At 38.8% G+C, this 18,551-nt stretch overlaps 1 protein-coding gene across 19 annotated transcripts in view; it reads left to right on the plus strand.

Moving 5' to 3' along the window:
* Positions 1-18,551, plus strand: part of LOC135162645 (tensin-1) — a 76,922-nt gene that overhangs the window by 33,278 nt on the left and 25,093 nt on the right. For 7 of the 19 annotated variants that reach the window (XM_064121296.1, XM_064121309.1, XM_064121297.1 and 4 more), the window contains one exon: positions 11,555-11,737. In XM_064121296.1, the coding sequence (XP_063977366.1) occupies positions 11,555-11,737 (183 nt within the window). Of the gene's footprint in view, positions 1-84; positions 187-8,349; positions 8,753-9,015; positions 9,071-10,425; positions 10,764-11,554; positions 11,738-14,347; positions 15,064-18,385; positions 18,492-18,551 lie in introns of those variants that run through there. The other 12 variants (XM_064121298.1, XM_064121306.1, XM_064121300.1 and 9 more) reach the window with 12 other exon arrangements.

Raw genomic sequence — 18,551 nt, forward strand, 5'->3', positions numbered from 1 at the left:
TTGCGCAGATGGTAATATTTTATTTTTTGCGTAGAGCAAGTGGTGTTTAAGGGTTTATTAATGAATGCTGGAATTTTCAGTTTTGATTTATGAGAGAGAATGAGGAATGGGGGCAGAATAATTGATTATGCATCGAGATCAACGATATCTGCTCGAATGCAGTCGTACCATTCATCGTATTTGTTAGTGAGTTGAAGAATATTCTGAATTTTTCATGCTCCATGTAACGTTGAATTTTATTTAAACTCATCTTCACATTTAATGAGACTGCAGTGGGTTGAGATGTGAGAAAAAGTTGTCGATTATTCAGTGACGTCATCGATATTGGTATCCCATTCATTCCGGTTAAAATTAAATTGTTTGATGTTTAAAAGGAAATGGGAAATGTCAGCGTTATTGATTGTGTATTGAGATTATCGATATCTGTATCAATACACTCGTGTTAACCGCATATTGAATTGAACATTTTACCCAATTTATAATATATGTTCTTTTCACTTATCCTATAGCCATGAACTTCGCCATAATATTCATTCAATGATCATCTTAAATATCAAATTGAAAAAATAGTTTCGCGCACGTGGCGAATGTTTTATGGCTGATGATACTGATTTCTAGGGCTTCGCATGAGCGTCAGAACTCAATGGTTTGTTTCGTAAGTGGGATGAGGAAATGAGAGCAATATAATCATTAACGCATTGAGATCGTCGATATTTATTTCAACGCATCACTCACCGTATTTTCTATTTAATTACCAAAGATACAAGTGGAATTGAATTTAAAGTCCACGTTCATCGATTCCTTCGTTCAGGCCATCGATATTGTAAAGTAAAAAATTAAAAAATTCAAGTAATGGAGCATCCACTTAAATTCTTGACATTATTCAACGAAATAATTTATCCAATAATCAATGAAGCAATTTAAAGTCCATTTAGCCAGCGTGAATGCGTCGTGCGTGAATATTCGAGGCTCAAGAAATTACAAAGAGGAGAATTGTAGAAAGGGAATCGCGTGCAGATACAGACAGAGTGGTAAAGGACCTGGCGTATGGCCAATGAAAAATCTCCGGCATGCAGACGTACTGGCTTTTCTTCATTTTATATTTTTTGTATGGCTAAAAGTACAACAGTGACTCGCTATTTTGCGCACACCCTTCACATCGACATTTTACCACTGTTATGTTGTTTCAGGGGGATGGTGGGGGAGTTTATTCATCCATACGAGGGGCTTACAGCACTGAATGTCTGCATTTTCCACTATTTTCTCGTTCTCCGGGGGTTTTATTTCACATTTATTCTTCTCCTTGAAAACTCAAACACTTCAGTCATGAATTTATTTAAATGCAGACGGGAGAGATATGCAAGTGCAGAAGTGCTTCTCGTTTCAGCAAATAATCTTTAGAGAAATAATAAAGAAAAAATTACCGTGTGGGCTCGGGTTTCGTCCCAGCAATTTGAGTGGGATGGGGTTTTTGAGAAGAGGATACACGATCGGCCCACTACTACAATCTCACACATCCTTCAAGGCCGCGCTAAATTCTCCCAAATGGATGGCCAACGAGTGGTTATTCGGGGAATATCGAAATCAATTTTCCCCATCTTCAATATATCGGGGGCAATTTCGTTGGGATCGAGATTTTGATCGATTAGATTTCCTGGGGAGCAAGTGATGTGCGGAGGAAATTGACGTTACGGGACATCTATGAAGTCTCGGTAATTCGGTGATTCCGTAATGTCTTAGGAAATCTTCACGTTCAGTCGTCACTTGCTAAGTTATCTCCTCACAAAGTTCAAGTGCTTTAATAAAAAAATTGTCACTTTTCGGGAGAGCAATTAATTAAAAAAGTATTGGAGTAATGTCGCGGGATATTCTTATCTTGATTGCAGATGTCAATCTTCTTCTAATAGTTATTTGAAGTCTCCATTGCTGGTGGAAAATTTTTGCACAAACTGGAAATTTGCAAATATTTCAGAATTCCTAAAATATTATGATCTGGAATTATTTTCATCACCTTCATCCGAAGTGATAACCCCTCAGTGTTAATTATGACGTATCCGTGGTTTTATGATCGATTAGATTTCCTAGAAATCGAGTTAGCCACTTCCTCTGTGTCAGTCCACGCGAGTACATGTATAATTATATCATTAAGATGCAGATATTTTTATAATGAATCCAAGGAGACACTCTCGGCGTCAACTCTCACTGTAACCCATCGTCTTGGGTCTTCCTCAAACTACTCGTGTAACGGTGGCTTTGTTATTGAGCAATCTGTCTTCAAATATCACGTGTCGCTTTACGACGAATTAATAGTGAGAAGAGGAAATGTTGGTTTAAGTGTTTAGTGAGATTGGTAATAAAAAAATAGAAAATTTTATTCAGAATATGGAGGAGACAGCTCTTTCCTGTCAAGAAATTCTTGAAATATAGTCGAAAATCTCTTCATTTTATGAAATCACTTTTTTTAGTGGCTTAGAAACTATCAAACACACACGAGTCATGTCTTTCATGACACCGCAGATTGATTCCTCTGAAGTCTTCCGTGACAAGGAAAATATTTAAAAAATATTTAATGCTATTGAATAGGAGATTAACTTTTTCGAATTTATTCATGGAAAATCCAAAATTGTTGTACCATGCAGCGGAATTTTCGTAAATTCTACAAAATATCAAGTTCAGGGGGACATTTCGTATGAAGCGAAATTGATGTCATGGCCTAGTTTAAATTGGGGCAAAACGGGATTTTTTTTCTCAACAAAGTAGTCACTTCAATGAGCCCCTCCCACTCATCAACATCCGAAATAACAATTGTTCTGTCCTGAATGAAGAGCAATTTGATGAGAAGTACTCATTTGAGAGCAAAAAACGATTCATCTCCATTCGTTTACCATTGGCTCTCAACTCCACGAAAGACCGAGTCAACAAGGTTTCTACCTACTCCTTCTGAAAAAAGATGCCTTCCAGTAATTGCCATTTTTTATCGCGGATTTTTCATAATTAAATGGAAATATAATTCTGGCTAATTGTGATCGATTTCACTGACGCATGAAGACTAATGTATTCCCGGGGCATACGAATAATCTCATCAACTCAAACAATGGTTTTGCAACGAATGACAAGTTACTTGATAAAAGTACTCGTTTAAGAGTCAATACGAGTCATTTCCACGCGTTTACTATCGACTCGGAACTCCACAAAAGACCGAGTCACTGAGGTTTTTATGTGTCCCTTGCTCACACTTCCCCCGTCATAACCTTTCCATGCAGAAAAACCTGCTGATGGTTCATCCGGGGGAAATTGACGGAAGAAGCCGAAAGGAAAACCGAAGAACCGGTAGTTGTCACGATTAATCATCACGGGTAATACGAGCCCGTGGGCGGGCAAATGAATAGAGAAGCACATTCAATGAACCAGCCAATGCATTTCATTACAGTGTGTTACCGTTGCGCGTAAACATGAAACTTGACATTATTACAATAATAGCAATTATTCGATCAATTTCTCCTGTATTCATCAAACAATTTATTTGAGTTGAACAAACTCTGTTGGAGTCGAATAAATTGGTGCATTCAAGCGGCTCGGAATTAAACTTTCATTCAAACTTGAACTTGATTTTTATTTTGACTCTCATTCACATGAAGTGAGTTAGGGTTTTTTAGAAGAAATCACTTCATCTTTGATTTGCAGAGGAAAAAAACTGTGATATTCAGCGATATGGACTGAGAAACAAAAATATGACGACCTCGATTGAGTAATTGCTAATTTATTGCACAGAGAGTTACAAAAACTAATCCGCAATTATCCCCAAAATTTTCATTTCCTTGATTCTCAAGGGGCTCGATGGAGAATTTGAAAAAATTTCCTAAAACGTTGAGTTGAAAATTTCTAACGGTGCTATCAATTCAATCGAAAATTTGTGAAAGAATCACTGTGTGTGTTCTCGTGATACGCGGTAGGGTGGATGAAGGAGGTGGGGTATTTTGTATCGATAAACTCGACACGTATAAAGCACACGATTGTATAAGCGGTTGACTTCTGCGATAGATCAAATACGTGGGAGGTGTTTTACCCAGAGGAACAACGAGCATGTCTCTCTCACCCAGTGGATATATTCTCTCCACGTTGTAGGTACACCAAAGCCGCGATACCTCGTTTGTGCTCGGTATATACGTCGCGTGGTCATCTGGAGGAGTTGCTTGTACCTCAGAGAGCCACACGGAGAAGTCACCCAACCCCCCTCGGTTGTTTTCTTTATCGCCAGGCGGAAGTGAAAGTTTCCCCTTCAGCGAGGTGCAAATTTTTCTTATTTTTCTCCCTCTGCCTCTCTACTCTGTGTGACTCTAATGGACCATCGTGGAAAATATCTTGTGTGAGAAGTCACTCGCTATCTCATTATCTATCCGGCCTTAATGAATGATGTATTTTTCAGTAATTAACTCGAGTTGTTTATCAGCCTACCTTCATTAACCCCCGGGGTAATAAAATATTATCTTTTTCGGCTGATAGAGGCATTAGAGGTTTTCATTTTTTTAATGTTATTTTTTATTGCCACTTTTACCGAGAAGTCGCAATGAGGTGGAGAATTTTTCATCTTTTGTTCCTTAAATACTGGAGATTATGGAGATTATTTTATGGAATTTCAGGGAAAATCCAATTCATCAGAATTTTCTTGTAAATGTCCTCTGACATTTGCCTCTAAAAAATCCCAGTGTACCGTTTCTCTGCTACGCTACAAAGAAGAAATTATTCTTCTCTTCACATTTCATTCATCACTGCAAACAAAAATTTCTAAAACACAATTTTCCACTTCAATTACCCAGATAGGACGGTGATTCATCGCCGGGGAATAATAAAAGAGTACTAAAATACGAATTAATCATGGGATATTTTCAAATCATCGTGGAAAGCATCTCCACCATTATTCTCTCTCTACGGATTTTCAATAATAAACTAGACTTTAATCAGTTCACCTCATCAACTCCAGAAGGATAAAATATCAACTTTTTCATTTGGAGGCCTCAGCAATTTTCCATTCCGCAAAATACACACGTTTGACTTCACGTAATTTTCTCAACAATAAAAATGGCATACCTGGGTAGTGAAATAGTAAAAAAAAATCGAACTGATGTTGTAAAAATGCCAGTGATCAAACGACTTTCGGTGAATAAAAAAAAAATGATACAGGACTATTAAATTCCCCTTTATTAAAGAAACATTGGTAATTGTTTCCCCCTGTGTTTTACGGTTGAATACGTGCCTATAGGTTTCAAGGATCAGATGACGTATTCTCGGGACGTGTGTAACTCGCGATACACCAACGCCGTCTTGATTTCTCGTCTTTCTCGCCAGCGGGTCATTAAATCCCTCGGGTCGCCAATGGCATATATACGTCCGCCAACTCGCCCACGTTTCACGTGCTGTTTCATGTACCTATACGTCGGAGTTTCATGCTCTCCTTATTTTTTTTTTATTTTTATTGTATATGTATTTTGCCCCGGTGTGCCCAGCGGCCACACCGGCCTTTTCAAATGCGATAACGAATGCGTCGGCTTCGTGGAAGCGCCACAATTTTACGAGCGCCGATAGGCACACTCCTCATTTCTAACACCACAATACCAAAACGATCAGACGGATTTTATTTGGCCTTCGGATTGTACAGTCTTCAATGCTCAGCTGAATATATCAATGTTATTTTTTGAAATTTATTTTTGTTCACCGCCTGATATTTTTCTCATTTCGATTGGATTTCATCGTGATTCAATGCTAATTCATTCATGACATTTTATCATCCCCTCGTGCGATAGAAATTTTCTGTTACGTTGAGTCAATCCATTCGTTTTGATTTGTCATTAAACAATCAGTCTTACCATATATTCCCATCATTTTCTTCCGCCGGCTTTCTAATTTTTGACGATTTTTTAGTTTCCTGAATGTCTCAGGGCCGATGACAAGACAAAGACCTCTTCTCTTCTCTTCTGTCCATAGAGAAAAGGGTTTGAATGTTTACCCGTCGGCTCCGGAGCAGAAAGGGTCTCCTCATATACCTCATGTGCTCACAAATGCGACCCGGTGAGTGCATTACCCATGCGCACTCTTGGCCCCCCCCCCTTCATTCCTCCCCCCGCGTTGTCGCGTGGGACGCGGTGTTTTTTGTAGTCCACCTTTCCACCTCACGTCGACAGGATGAAAAAGAAATAAATAAACTAGTGACGCGTAATCCGCTCAACTGCTCTGACATGCGAAAATGTTGAACAATAAAAACTCGGGACGATTGCATAATATCTAGTTAACAAACATCAGATTTGTTCTCGTAATTCAGTCTTATTGCGGGACTTCCTGATCGATCTGATATTTCGTGGAGGATTGATCGAATTTAATGTCGCAGTCGGAACGATTATCATTCTTAATCTTAATGAAGTAATTTAGATTTTTTTTTTCAAGTGTCGAGGTGACATCATAATTTGATGATAAAATCGATGAAAATAATTAATTCGACGTCAATTATTTACTGAGAAATCGTCAAAAAGATGATCGGAGTCTTCGAGGGGATGAGAGAGAAATAAATGAGTCAGGGAACGCGAGTCAGGGAACCCGAATATTGTACCTTGATGAGACAATCTTGAATTGAAGAATTGTTATTCTATTCAAATTCTGTTCTATTCCTATTAAAAGTTATGGAACGCTCGAGAAAAATTAGCGGTTTCTTCATAAAGTTTTCACAGCCGAGTTTCACCCTGGAATCATGAAAACTATTTGCTAATTTTCTTGACCATTTTTCACCATGAGGATGGGAGCGGGACGAATGAATCATTTGCACATAATCCGCGCAGATGTTTAACTATAAAATCGTAGTACATCGTAATCGCAGAACCTCTGGTTAATAAATATCAGACTTATTTTCATAATTCAGTCTTATCGGGGGATTTTCCGGCCGCGTTGATAGTCGATGAAAAGTAAATCGACTTCAATGTCGCCGTCCTGAAGATTAACTAGTCGCATGTTCATAAAATTTCAATTCTATTTTTACCAGCGGTGTCATAAAAACCGACTTTGTTGGCAAAAATCAATTAAACCTGGAAATTCAAATCAGTTCGTACCAAAAAATAAATGAAAAAAAAATGACGGAAATTGGTGCAGAGGATGAGAAAAGAATACATAACTTCAGTGAGCCATAAATGTTGGATACATCGCAATTGCATAATATCTAGTTAATAAATATCAAAGTTGTTTTCATAATTCGGTCTTATCTGGGGATATTCTTATCGAACCGATAACCGATGGAGAAAAAACCTGCCGAGGATTAAAATATCTTGAAATGGTGTACTCCATTCTCAATGACGATAGTAAAAATGCTGAGGACACGATTGATAGTAAGAATAAAAGATGAATCTATGTGAGGAAGTAAAAATGTACGAGGGATGAATAGCAATGTGTCTGGGCGATCCCACGCCAGCTCTACTGGCGCACGCGATTCAATCGCTTACGCAACACTCATTTCTGTCGGGACAAGGCATGTGATATTCTCTAATGTGTGAAAGAAGACTTTTATTCGCCATACAAAGTGTTAAAAGTTACATTCCCGGAAAATTTGAACAGATCTCGTAATTGGAAAATCAAAATTTCCAGCTAATTATTCCTTAAAAATCTATAAACCTGCGAAAAAAAATTACGATTGCATTGGATTTAACATTTATTTAAATTGAAATTCTGAGATTTTTCGAGTGAAATCAAATTCCATGTCACTCATTTGAAAAGTACTCTAATTAAAGCATTTTTATTCAATGATAATTAAATGAGTAATAAGGCTTCATTAACAATACTGTCAATTTCTTGAATTCTCAAAAAAATTCAATTCATTTGAATATTTATTTCCCCAGTTTCTGGCAATCTTGTCACATAAATTTGAGACTTTGATAATGAAATGAGGTTGCAAAAACAAAAATTAAAAATTGAGTTAATGACCTAGTTCAATAAAAATCCCGAGATATCTCAATTTAAAATGAAATTGTAAGTGATAAAATGAATTCATTTCGTCAACTGTTCAGCAACATTCAAATGAATCCAATGAATAATCAACTAATTAATCCTCATCACCATTATGATTATTTTTAACTACCAACTAATTCACGGATTATTCCCGTTGTTAAAGTCTGTTGAGCGCTGGAATTCCCAGGAATTTCAGCCTTTAAAATCCAACTCAGTGACATAAATATTTATATTTTCTCATGACAACAGACAGCAGTCAGAAGCCAATTGTTCTATACTCTTCTCGCAACAACTATAGCTCGACATGCACCTCTAACTTCTCTCAGAGATCTCCCTCCCATTTCAGTATCTCCCAGTAGAGATCCGCATGCATTACAAAGTCCGCACATCGTCTGCACATCATGCCCCAGCCACAATGGCACATCTTAAATCCTCGTCGCTCGGTCGTTCATTCAAATAACTCATTATCCAAAAAATTAGTTATTCAACCCGTACCGGCAATATTCGCGATTTTAGACCTGCGGTTTGTTCACTGACAATGAAAACGACGAGAGGAAACAGACGCAATAACCATTCGACCCTGAGGTTGAGGTGGTGTACATACACGCGCAGTTCTAACGAGTTATTCTGACAGTCGGTTTGTATCCGCCAGTGAAAACGGTACTGTTTATTTACTCCGTAACGAAAGAGTGTTAATAACAATTGAAACGATGAAAAACTCATTTCTATAACATCGAACTGAGTTAAATGGAATTGCGATTAGTGAGTGGTAAATTTGAAAATTTATTCGGTTATTGTGGGAGTAAAAATATGCCAATGAATGATGGGAATTGCAATTGTTGGATATAAGATCCGAGTGAAGGGACCATGAGTCGTGATGCCGGTTCATTGTTATTTCCTGAACATCGCGAAGAGTGAGAGATCGTTATCCCCTGGTTTATCGCGACAGTGACCCCTTGCCAGGGGATCCTCTGCATATAAATCGCCAGTGTTGTGCTACTCACTGATATTTTTTTATCCTCACATTTTTAGTCGACTGGCTACTTACATTGGACCAGTGTTTACTATGATATAAGCGATATTCGTGGTGAATAAAGTTTTGATTAAACGCTTGATAAAGGGGTAACGGTGGCCACTCATTTGCATTTATTTGATTTTTTTTTTACGATCTTCGTGTGTGACAAATTAAATCTCATGGATTTGCCCACTTTGAGGATATCGAGGTTCTTTGGATGTTTTTTTCTCCAGTGAAATGACTTTCAATTTTTGTAGTGGAATGGCAGCGGTTATTTGAGATGGCAGTTTTGGATAGTTTACGGTCATTTAATCGTTTAGGACTCAAGGAATATAGATCATATAATTTAAGGTTCTCGCAAAACAACTTTCCAAGAGTGAATTTAACGCCATTTGTCCCGATAAGTTTAGGAAAAACATGAAAAATTTAATTAACTTCTTAATAATTTAATAAGTTTATTGGGAGGCACTTGGGAAGGTCTTTGTTCGTATTTTTGTAGGATATTGTTGGCTCGGAAGGGTCAGTCCCTACCTTTTCGTTCAATACCACACGTGTTGACACTTATTCTGCACCAGGGGAGACTAGTCTTTATTGCCCTCCTGCCGCTGGAAAACAAAATCATAAATTTTACCATTTCCGTGGGACTGGACCTATTTTTTTATTCATAACTTTCCAAATTGGGGTGTAGTAAAAAAATCCACTCTGCTGAAATTTTTGTCTAGCGGTGAAGTGTCGACCCTCCTGCAATTTATGACCTTCACAGTCTCTTCTCCGGAGCGCCTATAATTTTCTATCTTTTATTGCATTTATGGAGTAACGGAAGTTTGCAAGTTTGCACCTTGTTTTTTAAATTCATTTTTTTCAACTGTCTAAATATAAACGAATCAAATTATCATTAAATATGCAGAGGTGTCTGAGGATCCTCCTCTGTTTATTCTCTGTGTTGATGAATTTCTTGCAATTTTATGCTGTAAAAAATTTGAAAAATGTGTAATGACGAGCTCTCCCATAAGTTCTTCAGAAAAATCGTTTACACTTCGTACTCGTTATTTTTATTCTGCAAAACTCATCGAAGGTGACGGGATATATCCGATAATTGAACGCATTGTTTTCATTGACTGCATCAATCCTTGAAATGATTTAATCGATTCACATAAGCCCAGCGATAAAGGTGTAACGGTGATCGGGCATTTCCATCTATTTGATTTTTTTTTCTTTCAATCTTCGTGTATTACAAATGAAGAGAAATATACACTCGAATCGGGCGCTCGCGGGACGCATCCAATTAGATTTTGGTCACGTATTCGTGGATGCGATTCCGGCTCATCGCTCAATTATTTTTTATCCCCTTTTTTATTCCTTCTCTTATTTCCTCATTCGATGGAACGTGATACCGGGGTACGAGGATATGTTTTTGTAATTCCGAGAAGGTGATCTCACGGCCGTGATCCTGAGGATTAATCCCAGGTCCTTTGGCGACCTTCAAGGGCTTACAATGGACTTTCAGAGGCTCGGGATGATTGAGTGCATCAATTAAATTCCATGAGACTGGAGAATCGGTGAAATATGGATTTTGGGGGATTTAATGATGGATAATCGACACAAGGTGACGGTTATCACCCGTCATCCAGTTGTGCCATCGGGATAACTGATATTCTGGAAAATTATCGTAGAATTTGCTGGCATGTTTTATCTGGAGGGCGACGGGATGAAGACAAAATATCAACCGAAGAATCTGGAAAATCTGGATGATTTATTTGGTGAGGTAAAGTATCGGGGAAATACGACAAAAAAAACTGCGAAGAAAAATATTTTCCATCATAGAAATTCTCCTCAATTTCAGTAATTAGAACGGACTAACTTCTCCTAAGTCGTCAATGTATTTTAAACAAAAGAATTTTTCGAAACCCCACTAACGTGCCGCAAAATCATTTCCGATTCGAGTGAGAACGTTTTTAGACCAGTAAATGACCACATGACAGAGTTACTAGGGCCATTGGCACGTGTACAACATCCGGCAATGAACTAAAACTTCCACCACTTTTTCATCATCATCATGATCATCCCCCCTCTACCAATCTACTCATACGCAAACGAGCGTAAATCCCTCCATTCGTATTGCTTTCACTCTATAAATAGTTTATAACCCATAATCCAGTAGGCTCCCAACACAGATGCATACACTTGAATCACACCGAGATTAATATTCTGACATTTTGACAACACAATGTGAATACAAATACGAAATATTGAATTGAGATACTATTAACAGGATATAAATACTCAAATGTTACGTAGAAAAGTGACTGTAAACTGATGTTTAACAGTGCACCGTGCTAATTGTTATTACACAGCTCTTGTGGTTGCATAATTCCAATTATATCGGTGTGTGCGAGCGGTTTGTCGCCCCCCCCCCCCTGAGTGGATTGTACGTTGGCACGCGAGCCGCCTTTCGACCTTTGGGGTCCGTGAACTCACTCGTATTTTCCTTTTACCCTTTACTCAACGTTTGATGGATCTCCAGTGTGTTTTATAGGTTTTTAATTTATGTTCCAGGGTGCAAGATTTCGAGATACGTCACAGCAAATTCATAAGCAGTGGCAAGCTGATCCAGCAAGGGCGTTTCCGTCGGTTGGTAATCCCATCGGTTCACCAGTTAGTCTGAGTGGTGGAGAGACCTCTTCGCCAAATACAACACCGAGCCCGAGCCCCAGCATCACCAGCAGTGCACAAATTACAGTGAGTTTTTTCAATTTTTTCCCTGATTTCTCCCTTTTCGTTGACTTTACCCTGATTTTTGTCATTGGAGATTGTTGCTTTGCAATGCTCTTGGATATTTCATAAAATTTTCATCAGCTAGCAGAGCAATCGACCAGATAATCCTTCGGAAATATCGTTTCGATGTCATCTGCGATATTGTGACGAAGCGATTGATGAAAAGAAATGTCTGACCAAAACACTTTCTATTTCCCTTTTTCTCAAGTCATTCGTATTTTAATACTTATGCGAGATCAGATAAGAAGAAAGTGTTTTTTTTATTTTTCTTTCGTCCGTTTTGTTCAACAAATTATACCTTAATTTTCCTATCGAGTCATTTATTACTTCAAGAGCCCTAAAATATTATAATCTTCAATGGTTTTATTGATGTTCTGTGTGTCATAATTAAACATAATTCAGAAATTGAGTGACAAAGTCGAAATTCGCTCTCAAAATCAATCATCACCAAACTAACGTCATCTCCTTATCATCAGCACACATCTCCTCACATTTATCACCACCATTCAATGGTACATAGTAACTGGCCTCGTCCCCTTTTCCAATAAACAAAACACTTCATTTTTATGTGAAAGTCTAAGCCCCATTCAGCCATGAAAAACGTCTTCTATTGAACTTCGGTCTTCCCAATTGATTTTTCATCCATTGTCATCACCTACATACAACACCCGCCAACACGTGGAATAAGTAATAATTACAGGCGTGGTTTGATCTACATTTTACCGCAGTATTAACGTCACTCTGTATATACAACCCTTGCCGCGCCTTTTTGCACTTCCAGCAATCGTTCCCTTCCCTCAGTGACATCAAAAGTCCGACTATTTCATGTAGGTCAACCGTCACGTTTGTCTTCCCATCATCGAGAGTATTGGAGATAACGCGCAACTCGACGCACCCGGTGTACAGTAATACTTGTCCAGTTTCATCGATAAGAAATGTAATCGCATTGACTTCCGGGTTTTGTGTTGAGGGACGATAGAGATAGACAATGCAATGGGTGGTCAGTTTGTTGGTATCTCTGGGTATGAGTTATAATTCCAGTGATAACGATATCGATGAAGTTATATCAGCTCTCAAGATGAATTAACCGCTGAGGTAACGAATGAGTCTCAACACATTATTTTTTTTTTTCACTTATTTCCGCTCGTGGAAATTGGAGATGTGGAAAAGGGGTAATTTGCGGAGGCTACTGGGTGGTGTGCGGCCTCCAATTTAAAGTTCCCCCTCTCTCCCCCTTATCCCCCTGACGAGCCCTCTAATTTTCAAGAAGCCAACTTTTACTCGGTAGAAAATGCATCTCCAGTCACATCCATTCCCTCCAGCTCTTTTTTTTATTACTTCTTCTTCGTTTTTCGGAGAACTCGGTAAAATACGAAAATTACAGGAGAAAAATTAAAAAAGTTTTTTGCAGGTGTTTTACCTCATTTAATTTCAAATCTTCACATAGGGTTTGCCAATTTTTATGACAAACACTTGAATATTAGGGGAGAGGGTGGTAAAATAAATCCCACCGGCAAAATATTTCTCTGCCTCACCGGGAATTTTCATCGTCGGAAATATCAACATTTTAACCCATAAAAAATCGAGGACACCGACCCAACTCCGATTTATTTTTCCGCCAATGAAGTTGTAAAAAGACTTCACGTGTGGTGACATAAAACGTCGGCTTTTCCGCGGTTATTGCAGGTAGATTAGATACAACTGCGCAGCTTGAAATACTCAGAATCATCTACGATATGGCAATGTACACTTCAAAAATATTGAAAAATAGGACAATTGTTGTTTTTTTCAGTGAGATATAAAAACAGGATCTGTGAATGTTTGAATTTCCTCTGGTTAAGTGTATCTGGTGTTCAGGGAGCTACCAGGACATCATGCTTCCCCACTTCCGGCTGAATGTAAAATCCAGCCGTTGTTGATACAACGTCAATCGCTCATCGCTGAGATTACACAGTTACTTTCCAGCTGGTGGAATCGAAGTGGAGGAAACAGAGAGTTGAAAAATCGAGGGAATATACATGTGGTAATAAACAACCGTCGACTCGTCAATAGGCAGAAGTATAAGAGCTTCTTTCTTCGGATGATCTACGAGCAGATCGCTTATTCATTTTTAAAAAAACTCCTTTCCACCCACTGGAGTGCCTCGCCCCGGTAGAACGAGACAATTTGTCATCGTTGCACTCACTGCTGCTGCATCCACTCTGGAAATGCAATTCCATGGGTATTGACAGGCGCGTTTAAGTGGCTCAGAAAAATTTACGAATGCCCTTGCCAATTCCAACTGTTCACAAATCAAGTGGTTTATTTCTTGTTTTGATGGTCGCGCTGGTAGACAGCTTGAGGATACGCAAAATGTCCCAATGAATATTCATGAAATTTCGACGAGAATTTTATCAATTGATATGGCCAGTCTGATTCGCGTTATGGAGGATCAAGGACACGGCTCTGGTGAACAACACCCGGGGTTTGGAGATCGCACGTGGCGGGTACAAATGAGGGAAGAAAACCGGTTACACATGGGGGCGAGAGGGTGCAGATTATTATTTTCAAAAATTCCACTCTTGCTTAATAAGCCAGATGGTTTATTTACTAGTGTAAATGTTCTCACGCTCTATTGTAATAATGAAGAAACGACAATCGCAAAATTCAATGGAATTTCCTCACACGAGAAATCTCCGATGTACTCGTAAAGTCACAACTCCAAATGCCATGAATTTTCTATTCCCCCCGACAAAAGCGGCAATTCGACATTTTCGTCACGATTTCGCCTACGTCAGGGACATAACCATCCGTCTCGATTAACAAACTGTCAGCAGATCGCAAAAGACCCGGTGAAAAAGACTCACCCGAAGATGTTAAACGTCGAAATGGAATAGCAAAATAAGTGAGACGAAGAAATGGCGATGGAAAAAGGATAAAAGAAGTAATGGAGAACCCAGTGTTTCGCTTGGATATAAAAGAGGAAGAGGGCACGACGCATGCGCGCGATCACAATCCCCGGTATTTCCCCCCCTTGTTTTTCTGTTGGAGTCCCTCACTGACTTCTAAAACACCCGCCACCTACGATTCTACCCGGCACTCGTGCGGTGCCTTTTATTCCAGCGTCTAACCCCATCACGGTAATGCATCCCCTTTGATAAGCGGAAGTTGTGATAAATCTGATTTCGAAATCTCGAGGATTTCGTTGAATATCTTGAGTGAATGCTTGTGCAATGTGGCCGGATGCTCCAGAAACTGGAACATTTGTTTAAATCATGATATCGATGGATGTACGGATATACCATAATCTGGTGAGTTTGTCTGTATATTATATACCTGTGATTGCGGTTTTCAAAATGTGCTCTCACAATTTTCATGTGCAACAACACCATCTGAATTGTCGATGTTGTCAGTTGTCTTTAGAAATTTGAAACTTCGTCACTTGAAAATACAAATTGTGGGCTTTTCGAGATTTACTCAAATTTTCAGTCAAGTTGGAAAATTCATTGACTTTTTTTTTTCTTTAAATTCACTGCAATTTTTCCCTGGGAAATTCGGCCGAAAATTTTTGAAAGTAGGAAGGGGGCTATTATATCCTTCAATGGGGTCAACGGGGTCGGGTTCACTTGGAAAAAGAAATGAGTAGATGAAATCTGAGAATCCAGGAAGTAAGTGTCAACAAAAGCTTTATACCTCGAATATTGCACATCTTACATGTCACATATGAATCTGAGGAATTGAATAGGTAGGTCTGACGATAAATGTTGCAATAAAAATTTCATCTCTTTAGATTTTCAAATCTGGACTTGAGGGTTTTCCAAAAAATTATAGAAATATTAACAATCTTGAACAGATTTTTAAAAAATCATTCATCCATTTTAAATTATTGCATTGGTAGAATTTTCCACACTCGATGACGTGTGTAAGGATTAGATAGAGTTCGATATCTTCGATTGTTTCCTGCCAAATGTTTGGACACATTTTTGCAATTTACCTCATCACTCAAAAATGTTCTATATTTCCATTCTTCATTGTGTTTTATCACTGTACCGTCGAAGCGATAAATTCAGTTACAACAATCCCCAAAACCCACAAATATGACCTTAAACACTAAAACATTTTTCGCTGCAAGTTCAACATGAAAATTTGATAATTTAAGTCAGTTATATCGCGAATGAAAAAAAAAAGCAAGTCTGATTAAAATGAATTCTTCTACTTCTCAATGTCACCACTGACATCTTCCTCATGACGTATTCATAAGAATACCCGTGTCAACACCAGTGGAATCTTGTTATCCACAGCCATGAAAAAAACCGGAACGAGATATAAAAACGATCAGCAGTCATTTCTAAATAAGTTCCCCAGATACAACTCGACATTTCAGCCATCTGGCATCACCAGCCACCGTTTTATTCGCATTATTGTTGATGGTAGATAGTCACCCATTGAAATACCACGAAAATTAACAGTTCCACTGGTGTCCTTCACTCTCGTTATTAAAGAACACTCCCTTTCAATTTTCACAAATTCATTCAATTACGAGTGCTTGTCTCATAAATCTGAGAAAAAATATTGAGGTCACGAGGGGATCGGTCACTCTTAAATGAGGTATTAATAATCATTTTTATAAAATTGGTAAATTATTTCCGTCGATGTTTCAACAGTAGATATCGCCTCGCGTAATTATCATTTTATCGGCATAACGCAATTTTTATCGTCTTCATTAACAGAAGTGACTCTACTCTCTCTTAATAGCGAATATCTGAGATAAAGGCGCGGTCTCTTTTATCTCCTTGGAAACCTCCTTCAGTTTTCACGAAAAAAAAAATAATCACTGATTATTATTTTGACGAACGTAATCAGTAAAAACACTAAGTCATGTCGACGAAACATGGAATATCGTTTTATTTATATCGATGAGACTGACACTAATGTCTCACCACTTCCTGTGAGATCATGACGATTATTGTTTGCACATTAGCGCGAAAAGTCTCGTACAAATGGTGTACACTTACATAATATACCTCGGGGCGATTTTTGCGGCGAGTCATTGAGCCGTCTTGCGGCAATATCACAATTAGATCATAACCAATTGAAATTGAATGATCCGAGTGAAGCGAAAATATCACGAGTGAATGGCGCGTAAATTAGCTACGAGCGTGATGATTTTTAATTTGTAATTATGAGGTACTGGGAATTATGGTGCTGTGGTAATGGGAAATATTCTGGAGTTAATGTTTCTAAGAGTTAATGAATTGCAAGGCTCTATCTCACTATTTAAATGGGCTTACTATTGCTGTGATGAATCACTTGACAATTTTTACTGTTGGCATACAAATGGACACTTTTATCCAATTACATTATTGTGAGGGATTGAATAGTTTATGTGAATGTAATCAGGGATTAATTTGATAAATTCTGATTTGAAGGAAATACATTTTACTTCAACTGAATAAATTATAAGTTATACAGTTCGCGTTAAAACGTTAGAAAAAATTTAATGATTTAATCAGGCAGACGTAGGTTAAAGCGAAACAACTCTAAATATTATTCAAGAGCGAGCTACTCACCAAAACGATCAGCAAAATTGTGAAAACTGGCTCATTACTCACTCCCCACTGAAATAAAAACTAAATATTTATCCTCATCTACCCCATTCGCTGACATTAAAAAGAAGTTGGCCATGACGACTTTTCCCCGTCCGCTTAAAAAAAAAAAACCATGAAAAGTCATCATAAAATGGTATGAATAAGCGATTCCCGCGAAAGGTCACCGGGGCTTCCGCCAATGGTAGAAAAAAAAAAGTCCCTATTATACCTCAATTAAAAACCAAAGAAGAACCAGCAAAAAGGTAAATTGGATTTGGCGGGCGCAAGAGCGACATTGGAATTGAGTCTGCGTGAAACGCGAACGCGCGCGCCCGTTGTCAGGGTAACGTATCCTTATGGTGACTCTCTCTCTCTCTTCCACTTATCGGCTATCCCATGCAGAAAGGACCAGGATGAAATTGAGGAGGGGGAAATCATCCCTGTATCCAGCCGCATCGGACCGGGCGCGGCACTACCCTGTGCCTGAGCGGCGCAGTCGTTGGTCTCTCGGCCCCCGGTTGACCCAGGTCGGGAGGTCCTTTCTCGGATAATCCTTGACGTGTCAGTTTAATTGTGCGGGCGGGAAATAAATAAATCTCCCAACTCAATGAAATTATTGAACGAGACAATTCAATTAATCAGTACAACAGAACAATTTAATGAAACAATTCAGGAAAATAATTTGCTAAAATGATTAATTAACGTGTGATAAAAGAAATAAAATAAAAATATGGACATGATATCGAGTAGAAAATTCATTTTTAGTGCCACCCAAGTGGCATATCAACGTGGGCGAGTGACACGCGTGCCGCCAGGTATAAAATCTCACGGGCACCTGAATTAGTCTCCCCTCCCGGCCGATTAAGATACCCCGGGGATTAACGGTGAAAGGCGAAGGCCTGTGCCATAGAATTATTTGCGCACTTTGACGTATCCCATCGTCACGTTTTCCACGTCAGTGTGCAGGGGAATTCCGGGACACGAACGCAAAGGGGAGAGAATTAAAACGGATTTTCAGTGATACGAGGCAAATGACAAATTCCAGCGGCAACTCCCCGTCCCGGGCTTGGCTACGTGCCCGTTGCTGCCGGTACGGAGGACATGATCCCAACAACAACAGGAATCATCGGTTTTTACATCAGGACGATGAGGTAGCATTGAACGAAGAGACTGAGACACTTCTGCATCGTATCGCCTTCACTGTTTGGCAT

This window comes from Diachasmimorpha longicaudata, chromosome 5 (genome assembly GCF_034640455.1).
Source record: "Diachasmimorpha longicaudata isolate KC_UGA_2023 chromosome 5, iyDiaLong2, whole genome shotgun sequence".
NCBI classification, from domain to species: domain Eukaryota; kingdom Metazoa; phylum Arthropoda; class Insecta; order Hymenoptera; family Braconidae; genus Diachasmimorpha; species Diachasmimorpha longicaudata.